At 45.3% G+C, this 15,375-nt stretch overlaps 1 protein-coding gene across 2 annotated transcripts; it reads left to right on the forward strand.

Moving 5' to 3' along the window:
- The first annotated feature begins 2,974 nt into the window (after nt 1-2,974).
- LOC133346303 (protein slit-like) lies at nt 2,975-13,747 on the forward strand. 2 transcript variants are annotated; one of them, XM_061557798.1, is made up of 4 exons: nt 2,975-3,074; nt 5,121-5,569; nt 10,512-10,881; nt 12,292-13,747. In XM_061557798.1, the coding sequence occupies exons 2-4, from the start codon at nt 5,536-5,538 to the stop codon at nt 12,959-12,961; spliced, it is 1,074 nt and encodes a 357-aa protein (XP_061413782.1). In that variant the 5' UTR covers nt 2,975-3,074; nt 5,121-5,535; the 3' UTR covers nt 12,962-13,747. The 2 variants fall into 2 exon arrangements, with proteins under 2 accessions (XP_061413782.1, XP_061413783.1); XM_061557799.1 differs by lacking the exon at nt 2,975-3,074 and having other exon boundaries at nt 5,102-5,569.
- Nucleotides 13,748-15,375: the final 1,628 nt, after the last annotated feature.

The raw sequence follows: 15,375 nt of genomic DNA on the forward strand, positions 1-15,375 counted from the left end.
GTTGTCAATTCACTGGCTGGATGACAGCCTCCCCATGCCCTGCAGGTCTTGCAGATAATATTTGTCAAAGCTGGTCGGTCAGCGATGGTTGGTGATGGCAGGAAGCATAGACTTCGGGGCACAGTACAGAACAATTAATTGTGCGGCACTGCACTGTCTTGACAACGCACGTGACCCTCTCATCCTGGACATCTGTGAAAAAAAGCTTGATAGCTTATCGGATTCCTCCAGTCCAGTGGCGGCTCCTGCAAAATCTCTCAGGGGAAGGCAAATGTCTGGATGATTGATAAGGATAAGGTCCACCCATGCAATGGATAAATTAACAGCTTAAGCATGTAAAGGCAACTTCACTTCTTTAATATTAATGAAAAATAAAGTGACTCTTACAATACATCTTGTTTGTTTCTATACTCACTATTAAAACAAACCACTCAAGTTAATTTTATTAAAGATTCCACTAGGTAGCGATAAATTATATTGTTGGATGAAACGTGCTTACGTATGATGACGTAAGCACGTATGATGACGTAAGCACGTTAGGGCGAGCCCTCCCGGAAGCCATAGAGAATGCATTGCAGCGCCCCCCGTTCGAAAAAAAACATCTTTGAATGTAAGTCTATGGGGCCACTCGGGGCGATTCTCAGCCGGAGTGAAATCGCCCAAAAAGAGGCGGTACTCCACAGAACGTGACATGACGCTGATTGGACTATATCCAGAGGCACAGTGACGGCTAGCGTGACTCTGTGGTTGAATGACATTGGTGGTGCGTCGCCCAATCGCCCTAATGAAGAAACCGCCCCTGCTCCAGTCTAAATAAAGATTCTGATTTTGACTTTACCTATCACTGTCAGCCGTAACAAGATAATCGTGCCCACCTTCCGTTAAAACCTATAGATTTTTGCGAGAAAATAAATCGCATCTGGAACAGTTCCACGGATCACTTCCCTGAGGGCCTGTGAACCACAGGTTGGAAATCTGCTGTCGACCAAATGGGTTAAACTTTTGAAACTGCCTATAAAGTGCACGGTGGTGGCGGTTCTCATGATATAAATGACTTGAATAGCTTATCCAGAAATATATCGTTAATGGGCACTGTGAGAGCTGGTTTCCATGTTACGGCATCATAAAACCCTTTTAGTAAAGCACAAAAACAATAATAATAATAACAGCGCTGCACGTAAACATTTTTAGTGCAAGGTGTCTGGAGATTCCAAAATATGTCTTCCCTGCTCCACCTACATTTACAGTCAGTGCTTGGTAGAGCATTTTCACTCAGAATAATAGAGGAGGAATATTTAGCTGAGCGTCATTTCCTTCCATTTATGACACTTGAGAAATTCTACAAAGCTGATGACGGTTACTCACTTGCAGAGCAGTGCGTGGGATGGGGCGATAGGAACACATGAGTCAGCTGCACTCGGTAATGTATTGGAACTGTCACAAACACCTGCTAATGCCTGTCAGTGACAGTGAGTGTTGGAATGTAGCCGTTGTACCATGCGTGACAGCTTCGCCAGCACCACCACCACCACGACTATCACCACCGCATCATGCACGGCGTTCATGAACTGACGTAAATATCATACTGGTAGGAACCTCCTGGTTACACCAGCCCACAGGGGATTATTGTGTCCGTCCGTCGTGCAGGGAGGGGCTGGGTGGGGAGGGAGGGGCTGGGTGGGGAGGGGAGGGTGGGGAGGGGCTGGGTGGAGAGGGTGGGGCTGGGTGAGGAGGGGAGGGTGGGGAGGGGCTGGGTGGGGAGGGGCTGGGTGGGGAGGGTGGGGAGGGGCTGGGAGGGGAGGGTGGGGAGGGGCTGGGTGGGGAGGGGCTGGTCACCCCGTGGTGCCCTTATAAAACTCAACGTTTAACCTACTCACGCCGGCTTGTGCCCGCCCTCACAGTCGGGCATATTTGCGGAATACACCACGCCGCCGTTGACCCTGGCCATTGACCGAGCAACCCAACGTTCCAACCAGCTCCCTCCGCAGGAATGTGTTTTTAAGGATCACATCACACCTGTGCTATTATCCCTTTAATGGACCTCAGAGGTGGGACAAAGTCATTGTTATGCAAGTCCAAGTCGAGTCTGAAGTCATCAAATTCATGACTCGAGTCTGACTCGAGTCCAAGTCACATGACTCGAGTCCACACCTCTGGTATATACTCTTTGGTTCTTTCGGTAAAGTCACGTAGGTATAATTAAAATGAAATAAATCACGACTTGATCGAGTCTCTCACCTTTCTGCGGAGATGACGCGACCACAAGGTAATACCGATCTCAAAACTTGAATAAACTCTTGTTGGTAACAGCTTCTCTTCACATCGCAGCTATCGAGATTTTCACCTGAAGACGAACGCTTGTGTTGCGTTCGAAACGTGATTTATTTTATTTTTCTACCTACGTGACTTTACCGAAATAACTAAAGAGTATGGATTCCTGCAGTCACGAAAGCCTCAAATCGCTCACACAGGGTGGCCCAAAAGCCAAGACACATCGGCTTATTTAATTTATTTTAACACTTGCATGAACACATTTTAATATTTGTTTTATGTTAATGTGGGATATATTATAATTATTCACGTATATTCCTTCTTCCTTTTTAGATGGCATTGAAAAATGGAGAGAAAGTTTGACGACGAGACGAATGAGTGCTTAAGAAGGAATGTGTAATCTTGAAAAAATAATTCCTGAATTAGTTTCTAAAAAGAATGCATGCGCGCGTTAATGTTAATTGAAGTGCAGTTTTTAAGATTGGTTAAATAAATGAAATAACCCTTTCATTCGTTACATAAATATAAGGCGCTTTATAAATCCAAATAGCATAGAATAATGACCCTGTGTGTCCTGACTTTTGCGCCACCCTGTATACAGTAGATGGAGGAAATGCCCACCACAAGTCGCTATGTTTGAACATACAAGCCATGAAAAAAGTGGAAGTTGTTACAATGCACATCTTCATGAAAACAGAAATATTTCAACAGCACCCTTCTATCGCATCGGCTGCTCTAGTCAAATTTGGCTGTGCCAACGCAAAAAAACAAGCTACCAAGCTAAAACAATGTACAGTAAACACGTAAGTTTCATCCATACAGCTTATCCACGTATTAACTGCTTTTTACTGGTAGGAACCCACTGGTTCCACCAGCCCACAGGGGATTATTGTGTCCGTCCGTCGTGAAGGGAGGGGCTGGGTGGGGAGGGAGGGGCTGGGTGGGGTGGGGAGGGTGGGGAGGGGCTGGTTGAGGAGGGTGGGGCTGGATGGGGAGGGTGGGGAGGGGCTGGGTGGGGAGGGGTGGGGCTGGGTGGGGAGGGGCTGGTCATCCCGTGGTGCCCTTATAAAACTCAACGTTTAACCTACTCACGCCGGCTTGTGCCCGCCCTCACAGTCGGGCATATTTGCGGAATACACCACGCCGCCGTTGACCCTGGCCATTGACCGAGCAACCCAACGTTGCTACCAGCTCCCTCCGCAGGAATGTGTTGTGTTCAGTTTGTTGTCCTTCCCCTGCATCTCCGATTAGCACGGTTGGCTACGTACGGTGCGAAAGAAGCTCAACATACATGCAATTCATAAATTTTAGACCTTTTTTATTTTCACTGAAAAGAAAGGTAGATATTGATGATGTTTGGTCAACCTTTTCCATAAAATACTGGGGATTTAGAGAGTAGTAACATGTAATGTTACGTAGTCCAGAAAGGATGTGTGTGTGTGTATAGGGTAAGGTGATGGATTTCGATTTAAAGCTTTCGTGACTGCAGGGATTCATCTTCTTGTTTCTTTCGGTAAAGTCACGTAGAAGGGAAGTAATAAAATAATAAAAATAAACCGAAAGAAACAAGAAGAAGGTGATGGATGTCACGTAATGAGTTCTCAACCTTTGAAAACTTTTGAATGCATTCCAGAGGATGATATAAAAGTCTTTAAGGGCCGTAAGGAATGTAATGAGTTTTCCTAACTGTGAATAGGCATGCTCGGGGTCTAACACTTGACCACATGTGTAGGTTGAATTAACCCTTCTTCTTGGTTCTTTCGGTAAAGTCACGTAGAATGGAAATAATAAAATAATTAAAATTAAACATAATAAAATAATTCTCACGACGTTTCGGCCACAACGCAAGCAGCCGTCCTCAGGTGAAGAATGAAACACCACCAAGCTTGGAGCGTATATTTAAGCTGGGTTGGAGGGGGGGAGGTGGGAAGAAGAGCGCCTAGACAAAATAATTTGCATATCAAGAGGAATTTAGCATATGGAAAATGCGTTACTTTACCGAAAGATCCAAGAAGATGAATCCCTGCAGTCACGAAAGCTTTAAATCGAAATTGAATTAACCCTGTTATAGTTATTCGACCTGGATTTTGAAGAATATGCCTTTGTTGTTGTATCCACGAAAATTAATCGGTAATTCAACAGACAATAAAACGCAGGTTGGAAACAAATAGATTTAACGACACTCGTGGATGTGTAGCATTGCGTGTACAATAATGCTCGTTCAGCCTTTTCCACACCACCAGCTTGAATAGAACCGAACGTGTGGTCATGTTGGTGATTAAATAATAATAGTCATACACATTTATAAAGCGTCCTTAAACAATCGTTCTCAGGGCGATTAGCACTAACTTCAAACAGTTGAGATAATGTGGTCATCCCACCAGACAGCAGTGATCTGGACATGTACATGTAATGCTACACACCTTTGCGTGGTGTAACATGTAATGAAAATCGGTGAGGCATCAGTAGTTTTGAGAGTACACCAGGAATGCTACCCGTGCATCGTCCGTATGGACAGCGCGACATTTCAGATGAGTCTCCTCCGCATGGCGATGACTCTTCTTGACTGTTTAAATGACTTGAGTGGTTTGACACCGTTGCCCCAAAACCATTGCTTGTGATGTATTATGATCTTCGAAGTACAGTACAACACTTTTTGCGTGGTATATGTTGTCCATAATTCTGGGTAAGATTGTGACGATTTGGTGGATGACATGACTAAATATTCTCAGGCTCGTCGAATTAGTAGCGCAGAATTTTGAATTTCTCCTGCAACACGGTTTGTCTTCGATTTGATGAGATAATTGTTTCGTTGCTGTTACTTTAACGCACTGTCATTCTTTCGTCAGTTTGTTGACCCAGGTCACTCTTGCGAGTGAGTCGATCCCTGGTCTCTCGAAGTCGTACAAGCTAAAACAAAATCATCTTGTGCGGAGTCCATGGCTGGTTCCGACATCACCGCCGTGCCCAGGAATCGAGCTCTCGTCACCGACGGTGGCAGCACGGCGTGCCAACCGCTGCGCCACCGCTCACCAAGCGTGAATATGCTGACACATTTCTGTTCTGTGCAAGAAAAAATAAAAAGGGGATTTAAAAGAGGAACTATAATTTATCGAACTGCAGCACGTCCCATATCTACTACTGGCGTATGGATCACGTGCCATAAAACACGGACGCTCTGTCCTCAAATAGGCATTGTCGACACACGCGCTTTAGCCTCTGTTCAACGCCGCTGACGAATAGACGATTACGATTCTTAAAACCATGAAGCTAACGTCACCAAGTTCATTCGTGTCGCGTAAGTACAATATTTACACGTTGTATTTGGGGAAATGAATATGGTGTTAACCGTGTTTCGTCATTCGTTTTACAATGTAAGAGAGGCTGTTTGTCAAGAGTGGTACATGTTGTAGCAGCACGTGTCGTGTGGGTGTATGTAAAAGAACATCTGCAAATGTTTGTGCATGCATTGCTATGTTTGTGAATATGTACGGGCATTATATGTGGGGACAGGGTGGCAACGTTGTAATGATTGTTGTACTTCACAGCGTAAAGGACCTCGGCTAAACTCCTGGCTCGGAATTGTTTTTTTCTGTATGGAGGTTGTATGTTCTCTCCCCCTGTTCTGCATGAATTTCATCCGGGCTTTTCGGTTTCCTCCAATAGAAAAAAAAAACAATCTAACTGGTGTTGGCTAAACATCCCAATGCAGGACTTTTATGAGAACAAAACTATCCTTATCATAAGTGTGTCATCGTCATCATCATGAGCCATGGATTATCCACTGCTGGATGAAGGACTCCCCAATTCATCGCCATCTTTCAGTCATCTGATGCCACTTTAAGAGACCTCCATGAAAGTGAATGTCAGTCACTTTTAAGAGACGTCTATGAAAGTGAATGTCAGTCACTTTAAGAGACGTCCATGAAAGTGAATGTCAGTCACTTTAAGAGACGTCCATGAAAGTGAATGTCAGTCACTTTTAAGAGACGTCCATGAAAGTGAATGTCAGTCACTTTAAGATACTTCTATGAAAGTGAATGGCAGTCACTTTAAGAGACTTGTATGAAAGTGAATTCACTTCAAGAAGAGTTATTTTTAAAACACAATATGTGTGGACCTTTCATGGTTAACAAGAGAAGCAAACAATTTTGCTTAAACGAAGAAACTCTTAACCACCTGCAAACACGTACGTATACATACACACATGTACACGTGCATGCACATGTGCAGCACGCACATACACACGTGAACACATCCATGCACACATAAAGCACACACATACACACATGAACACATCCATGCACACATGTGCAGCACATACATACACACGTGCACATAACAACAACTGCCATTGGCCACTAAGTGGCAGTTGTGTCACCACAGCGCCTTTGCTTGGCGAGGTGCAATTTGAGGCCACATAAAGTGTCAAACGCTCGCTGGCAGGTGGTCACAGGGAAAATCATGGTGTTTTGGGTTAACTGAGATGATTGGCAGATGTGCGACCTATTGTGGCAATACATGTACACGTACACACATAATACAGATCATACACAGAGCCATAAAAACGAGAAATACACATAAGCTAGGAGCAAGACAGGGAAAGTCAGATGCACAGAAATACAGCGACAAAGAGACACGGAGAGACATAAAAATACACGGGAATATGGAGACATAGAAAGAACAGTGACACAGAAATATACAGAAATAGCGGGACGCAAGACACACGGAAAGAAACAGACAGAAAGACGCAGATATCGCAATCTTTGAGCCAGAGGAGGAATCCTAACAGTGGTTTTCTTTGAGCTTTTTATATCTCGGTTATACTGGTAGGAACCTCCTGGTTACACCAGCCCACAGGGGATTATTGTGTCCGTCGTGCAGGGAGGGGCTGGGTGGGTAGGGAGGGGGTGGGGATGGGCTGGGTGGGGAGGATGGGGCTGGGTGGGGAGGGAGGGGGTGCGGAGGGGCTGGGTGGGGAGGCTGGGGATGGGTGGGGTGGGGAGGGTGGGGAGGGGCTGGGTCGGGAGAGGCTGGGTGGGGAGGGGCTGGTCACCCCGTGGTGCCCTTATAAAACTCAACGTTTAACCTACTCACGCCGGCTTGTGCCCTTTCTCACAGTCGGGCAAATTTGCGGAATACACCACGCCGCCGTTGACCCTGGCCATTGACCGAGCAACCCAACGTTCCTACCAGCTCCCTCCGCAGGAATGTGTTAAAATATGTATGATAGCAAGTTAGCTTTTTTTTTTTTCAAATAAGCTAACCACAAAGGAGAACATAATGGGATGCTTGACACAGGATATCGTGACAGGAAACAAACCTGAATGTGACATGAAACATCCATAAACAGGACTGTTATGAAACGAATACTACACGTGTATGAATCAGACCGTGTCCATACCAAGCGTTATGCCCACGGTGTATGATGCCAAAAAAAGATTGCCTTGTAATCAAATAGCAAAACTATTGAATGTCTTTGTTCTTTCCAAAGAAAACCCTCTGTGAGGTGTACTGTTCCTCAGTGCCATTTCTAACTGGAAAATATATTTTAAAAACAAAGAGTAAAATACATCATGGTACCTCCTTTGCCGGTATCAAAATATGAGAATAGGTTTTCCCCTTTTTTCTGGCAACAAAACAGGTGTTCAGATGTTAAAACACCAAACTGAAACCTTTTACAAGGAATCATGTCTGCATTAATCACAATACTTGTGGTCAGAATGCAAACAAAAAACATACCCTGATAATATATGCATTGTCCTTGAAACTGATTGGTCCACACCAGAGACAGCTTTCTTTTGAGCCTAGTCTCAAAACGGTGTCACACCAGAGGATGCCAATAGTAAAATACAAATTTAAAAATTATGTTCTCAACACCTTTAAAATAGTTTTTTTAAAGAGATATTCGAAATAGGTTCCTATGTAAAATATCTATCAACGTAAAAAATAATTTGATAAACTGTACACAAGTTAAACATGTTGCACACTTATGTGGCCTTCACTGAAACGCTGGACGTCCATATGAATGTCAGCTACTTTTCTTCCCACCTCGTCACTTCCCTCTCGCCTCCATTACATTATTTATTTATCGCCTGAATTTGCCACCAAGCCAGAAAGCTACCTTTATCATTTGCAGAATGCGGCGTTTTCCACAGACCATCGCTTAGCTTGCTTAAGTTGGAGGACAGCCTTCAACAATGCGTCTGTCTTGCAGGACAAGTTGCAGTTTTTGGGTTGACCGAGATGACTGGTAGATTCACCGCGTCGTCGCTTTAAGACAGGGGTCGGGAACCTTTTTGACTGGGAGAGCCATAAAAGCCCAATATTTCTAAATATATTTCATTGAGAGCCATATAGTAATTTTTAACGTATAATAAACTAAATATGTCTTACTTTTAATACGACTTCTGGTGCTGCATGGTTTTACTGATGGCCTTGTAGTCTGGTTCATACGACTTGGTGAGGTTGAGCTTCGTGCAGGCGTGACCCGTGAAATTTATCTTCAAAACTAATTTCTGTTTACTTTAAAATGACACGGTATTATTAAGCAATATCACAAGTATTTTAAAATCAGTTCCAAACAGATTTTTTTTTCAACTCAAAAATTGTCTGGGAGCCATATGCCGTCACTGGAAGAGCCATATATGGCTCGCGAGCCATAGGTTCCCGACCGCTGCTTTAAGATGTTCTCTGTTCATATTTTGTTTGTTGCGGTTGCAGCCGACTCAAGAGCAGTATGGCTCACAGGGCTCTACCTAACTGTGGCAACTTGCTATTTTTAACCAAAAACGCCATCCCTCCTCCACCGCTCCGTTGTATCCTCGAAGTGGACCTAGCCTGGCACTGTCCCAGTAGCATTCTTTACAAGCCTCCTCCACAGAGGCCGATCTTGATATCGCTGATACCAGTCATTTGTAAGTCCAATGAGCTCAAAATCCTCCCGTACCAAATCAGCCGATACCCCTAGCCCATGATACGCCCGCTTAGCCCCCCCCCCCCCCCGCCATGCACTCCAGCAAAACAAGCACAACACTCACACACATCACCACATATACACACACTCAACAGTTTCACACACTGCATGTCACGTGGAACCGGCAGCTGCAGGGCACTGCACTCTGTGTGCAGTGTCACCCCCTGGGGGCTCGGGGGCGAGAGCGCCTGGAGTGGCGCAGGGGTGACAGGGGGCCATGGCACTCCGGATGAACCTGGAGGGCCTCGTGACCGGAGGCACCAGCCCGGGGCCCCCCAAAGAGGGGGCTGGGGGACCATGGGACCAGGACCAGGTCCCTCTCGAAGGTTCGAGAAGGGAGGCATGGCTCGGGGCGGAGGAAGCCTCGGGTCTGACTATATAAGCCGGACCCCTGAACGGGTCCGGCTGCTGTTGTTAACCTGAAGTCATGAGGCCGTCGTCCTGAAGAGAAGCCCCGAAGACAAGACCGGACCCGAGTCGGGGTCCAGTCTTGGCAGTCTCCACCAGTTGTGTTGGGGCCTCGTCAGCCCAGAGGGACAACCTCCCTAGGTTACCTGGTGGAAGGGGCAGATACCCCTTTGTGCAGGGGTGGGGAACGTCCAGCCCGTGGGCCGTTTCAGGTCCGCAAAATCATTTGGTGTGGCCCTGCCAAGGCAACCGCAGGCGGGACTCGAAATTCAATAAATTTAGGAGCAAACCTGGAAAAGCAGTTTCGAGTAGCAACATCATCAATACCAGCTAACATCAGACGCCTCACCAAAGAGAAGCAGTTCCAGTCATCACATTAGGGGTGTGAGTTAATTAAATGTTTGACCAAATATTACAGGCTAATTTGTAAGTTGATAATTTAGCATGGCCCGCGAATGATGTTATAAATATCCAAATGGCCCTTGGCAGAAAAAAGGTTCCCCACCCGTGTGTTAGGGTGTTGATGTCATTATAATAAACGTGTTGCCTCTAGAAGAAGTCTCTCGCCCATTTGTACCCACTACACATGTATGTATACATTCACAGTAGGTATTGTTCTTTTGTATGTATGTTAAATTTATTTCGCACCGCACGTAGCCAACCGTGCTAATCTGAAGTGTGGGGGAAAGACAACAAACTGAACACAACAAGCAGATCTCAAGAAATTATTTTTAAATCTCGGTCATTTAAAAGTGCATAGCTCCAGTGGCTTTCTAAGATTCAACGGAATAGCGTTTCAGACGGCCGCAGAATGCATATTAATAGTGTTGCTGTTGGTCTTCTCTTCTCTCCACAGATCTATCTCCTCACCTCGCCTTTAGCATCACCATCATCATCACCACCACCATCGTCCCTTCTGCTTCCTCAGCTAATTGCGACCCACTGAACATATCCTCCTCGTCGCCTCCCCCCGCCTCCTCCACCGCCACATGTTTCGAAGCCACAGGATCCAACTGCCCTCTCGGCCCAAGTTTGAATTGGGACGTCCTCGTCTCCTTGACGTCGGCCTCGGCCGAGATTCTGAAGATCGACTGCAAACTGAAATCCGTGGAGGTTTCTGAGGGGCAGCCGTTTCCCATGCTGCCCAACCTCAATGAGCTCCGCCTGAACAACAACCAGCTGCAAAACCTCCCCACGGGGTTCATGGGCAACCATAAGAGCCTCAAGTAAGGGAAACTGCCACAGGCCAAAAACACCCACAGGTCAGGTCTTGGGGGGGGGGGGGGCAGTAACATGGCCCCAGTGGGTAGCACGTTAAAACTATTGTTTTTTTTATTATTTTACCGGGTAAGGCCTACTGAGCTATGTAGCTCTTTTTCAGAAGCGAGCTGGCTAACGAAAATAATAGCCCAATGAAGCGGCTTATTGCGTGGAAACTTATAGCAGCCAAACACTCTAACCGCATATTGATTATAAATGTGGAGGGAACAGCCGGAGGAGTCGGAAAAGAATTCACACGACTCCGGGGAGAGAGACATTCAAACCCCAAATATATTCAGCAGCAGGCGTCAGGGTCAGGATCGAGCCCACGGACACCTGTATAGCAGGCGAGGTAGTTGACATCTCGCTACCGTGGCGACCATACATTTGTCGGGGTGTCCAGAGTAGTGGGAGCAGAAGGGGCAATTTACCCTGGGCCCTTCACGCAACAAAGTAGGGGAACCACACAATGGGCCCATTTATTGTTGTGAATAAATGATGGTAGCTAAGTACGGATTCTGCCGCTGGGCTTTCAGGAGTCCTTGGGCGGATCTTACACTTGTTGCAGAGATTTACGGCTCGAACCCAGCAGCCGGCCTAGTTATTACTGCGGGTGTGTTGCTCATGAATATGCGCCGTTAGCTTCACAGCGGATGTTAAAGATTCCACGATGTGTCTGCAAAAAGAGTGGGCCGCATACGATAACTTACTCCCAACTTAATTGGGAAAACCCACATAAGCAGCATCTCCCCACACAGGCAAATGGAGTATGCCCATTTGCACCCTGGTGTTTGGTGCACCTCGTGCCACACAGGGGTAGCTACCATAGGGGATCCCCCTGTCTATACTGTAGCAGAACATTAAAATGGTCTAAGTGAGGTGGGATTGATGTTAAGGCACTTTGAGTTAGTCGCCGAGGCATTTAAGCGCTCTCTAAATACAAATCCGTAATAACGTCTCAACATTAAGCTGAGGGTGGTGGCAGCAGTGAGGTGCTGTGGTTAATCGCGTTATAAACTATTGCGCCAGGTCTCCCATTTTGAAGACGTGATCTTGAAGGAAGCTTATTTGACGATACACTTCATGCTGGCCAGTGCAGCTTGCTGAAGGAGGGGAGCACAGATGTGGCGGCACAGAACTACAGTCCGGCAGATTTGTTTCACTGCCCACCGCGATGCCCCACAGCCCTATGACAACACGATAATGCACGGTGAAAGTCTATCAAAGCACTATCCAGACTCATCCTACTTGGCTTACTAGATCTGATGGGGAACGAGCGCATTCCGGGTGACATGGTCAGCGGCACGGTATTATCTGTAAGCGTTGTGCAGAGTCGCGGTTCACGATGGCCCCCTTCCCTGTACGTTGTCTCACAGGGTCCTTCACCTGGAAGACAACCATCTCACGATCCTGCCCATGGCTTTCCTCAAGGGGTGCGTCAGTATGGAGAAGCTACTGCTGCACAATAACATGCTGATGCACCTCCCCTCCTTTATCAAACTACCCCTCAAATCTCTCACCCTCCACAACAACTTGCTGGTCTGTGACTGCTCCCTCTACCTCATGCTCCGACACAAAACGACACTGCTTGTGCCCACCGATTATGCGCCGGAGTTCCCCAAATGCCACAGCCCTGTTCAACTAAAAGGCGAACCAGTCAAGAACGTGTCCATGGACATGGTTTGCCGGGATGTGGGCCCCTATTTCTCCAAGTTGTATGTCGTGCCAATGGCCGCCGGGGCTGCTCTGTTTTTGGTAGTTTCCGCTGTAGCTATTGCAGGGATGTGGATGGCCAGAAAACACTCCTACAATCACCGTCGAGTTTCCAACAATGCTCCCATCAGTAATATCACTGTTGGAACGAGTTTCGCGACCAGCAATACGGTCAACAATGCTTACATCACCACCGCGGAATTGTCCTCCCCGTACGTCCCCGAAGATGTGTACGATAATGTGGGGGAGATGATAGAGGAAGACATGGAATCTGACAATTATATCGATGGTGATATTAATTATGACGACAAAGACGATTATGAAAATCTGTAGATGTGATGGCTTCAGTTCGGGGTGGACGACTAACCTGGTATATGCGATGGGCAGTTTTCCCCCTTCAAAATATCATGAAGAAAAAAGGTAATCTGGGTCTACTAAACAAAACTAAAATTGTGAATGTAACAAAGCACTCTGTCCATTATTCCATAATTTGTCAGAATTTGGCTACAATTTAATTCAGGCATGTTTATCCCCTGCTATTTGAGTCGATGGTGAGGTGGCTCTGCAGAACCGATAGCGCTATAAATCCATAACTTTTCAAACCTATAGAATGCAGTATCATGCATGCAGAATCTCGATTGTATATATCTGTAAAATATGTACTGGTATGAACCAATCAAACCAAGTTGGGGGAGGCGGGGGGGGGGAGTTTTGTAATTGTGTGTGGTCTGTAAACGTGCAGTGTTAGGCAAACAGTGTTGCATGTGGTTGGAGCAACGTTGGTGCAACGTTGGACCTCTTGAGGCACAGCGGTGTTAGCCGCTGAGGGTTGTGGAGTGTGACGGATTTATTTTTACACGCTTTCATTTAACTCACTCCGTCTGTTGTCGTATCCTTACAAAATCTTCTAGCTCAATTTTTACCCACTTCCCAATATGCTATCGACTGCAAACTTGGTATAGGTATGTCATACTGATGACAATACTATATTCTATCATTGAAAACTATAAATATATTTTTAAACAATCTTTTTTACGGCTCTAATTGTCAACGCTCATCTCACGTTGCCTGTAAATCACCACGTGGTCCCTGACGTCACGGCAAGCCTCGGGGAGCCACGCCCAGGGGCGGGGAATGTGGAAGGAGGGGAGGGGCGATGGGGGAAGGGGGCAGGGGAAGGGGCAGCTCGGACAGTACATTTCATTAAAGCGTGGGTTTTTTAAGTATTTAAAAAAAAAAAAATATTTTTTAATTTTACACGCTTTCATTTAACTAACTCTGTCTGTTGTTGTTGTCGTTGGTGTATCCTCAAATTTTGTAACTAAATTTTAACCCACTTCCCAATGTGGTATCGACTGCAAACTCGGTATACTTATGTCATACTGATGACAATACCATATTCTATCATTAAAAATATATATTTCTATACATTATTTTTTATATGTTATGTTTCGGCTTGGGTCTAATTGCCCACGGTCCCTTACGTTATGGCAAGCTTCAGGGGCCACTTCTTAGAGTCGTGGAGTTCTGGCATTACTAGTACATTTCATAAAAGCGTGTTTTTAAAAAGTTTTTTTTAAAATATCACTTATTTTTCATTCCTGTTGCTCTGTGCCACCCCTCTTGTACCGTTCCCGTTCCGCGATAATGTGCGATGACGCCACACTTTAGCGACGGCGATATTGGCGCATCAAATAAAGATTGATTGATTAGCCGTGCGGCTTTTCACGATCAAATGTCAAATGTCACCGTACAAAAGTGTTTAATCCTGCTCCTGTTTGCTTCGTTATTTCGGTAATGTTTATCCACCTCAAACAGTTACTTTGCATGTACATAACGCTGCGTTTTCATTTGTACCACTATTTATATGTTTATTTGTTCTGCAAACTTGTACAGGGGCTTTTGTTTTGCTCATATTTATCCTTAATACAACTTTGCAGCCCAATTGTGAAGTTTTTCATTCAGTCAACAATGACTGTAATTGATTTCCCTCGATTCATTCGTTTTTCTATGTTATCAGCTCCACTGAGACGACTCACACTTTTGTCGTAGAACGCTTATGCCATTACTTTTCCAATTCAGTTTTCAACGAGTATTCTATTTTGCTGTGCATAGCCTGCGATCTCAGTACAATGGTTATAATTCGTTGGATATTTTTGATAATTCCCACGAATGTTTTTTTAACACTTAAGTTTGAGAGAGCTTGGAAGGTGTGCCTCGGTTTTTCTTACGGAATGACTCAAAAGCCCATTTTTTTAATAACTGGTAAAAGCCTTTGCAGTAAGTAGTCGTGTACAAGCCGATAAACACAGTGCATGAATGTAAAATGAAAGATCCCACGTGCAAAATTCAACGCGCGTCATCGTTGAGTGCAATAATTAATTTATGAACGTCTAAGAATACGTCTCTGTTCAGATAAAAATGGCAGAATCTTGCATTGTTAGGTACATATGAGTTTAAAATAATTCTTAGGTTATAATCACATGTCTCTGGATCCTAATTCTGGTGAAATAGCCACGTTAACAATAATTCTAATATTCTTGGTTCTTTCGGTAAAGTCAATAACACAATAACAATTGTTTTATATTTGTATAATTTTATTATTTCCCTTCTACGTGACTTTACCGAAAGAACCAAAAATATGAATCCCTGCAGTCACGAAAGCTTTAAATCAAAATAATTATAATGTCCAGTCTTGGTCACGTGACCCATGGAGCCGAGCTCGACGTCAGCGCCAGCGCTCGAGA

The sequence above is a fragment of the Lethenteron reissneri genome, chromosome 24 (genome assembly GCF_015708825.2).
Source record: "Lethenteron reissneri isolate LAM-NWPU_2019-01 chromosome 24, ASM1570882v1, whole genome shotgun sequence".
In the NCBI taxonomy this organism is placed as follows: domain Eukaryota; kingdom Metazoa; phylum Chordata; class Hyperoartia; order Petromyzontiformes; family Petromyzontidae; genus Lethenteron; species Lethenteron reissneri.

Bases quoted from the DNA above. Each gene is read 5' to 3' on its own strand.
- LOC133346303 (XM_061557798.1), top strand. From the start codon at position 5,536: ATGAAGCTAACGTCACCAAGTTCATTCGTGTCGC. The intron at 5,570-10,511 runs GTAAGTACAATA...TTCTCTCCACAG, and splicing joins ACCAAGTTCATTCGTGTCGC to ATCTATCTCCTCACCTCGCC. The intron at 10,882-12,291 runs GTAAGGGAAACT...GTTGTCTCACAG, and splicing joins GGCAACCATAAGAGCCTCAA to GGTCCTTCACCTGGAAGACA.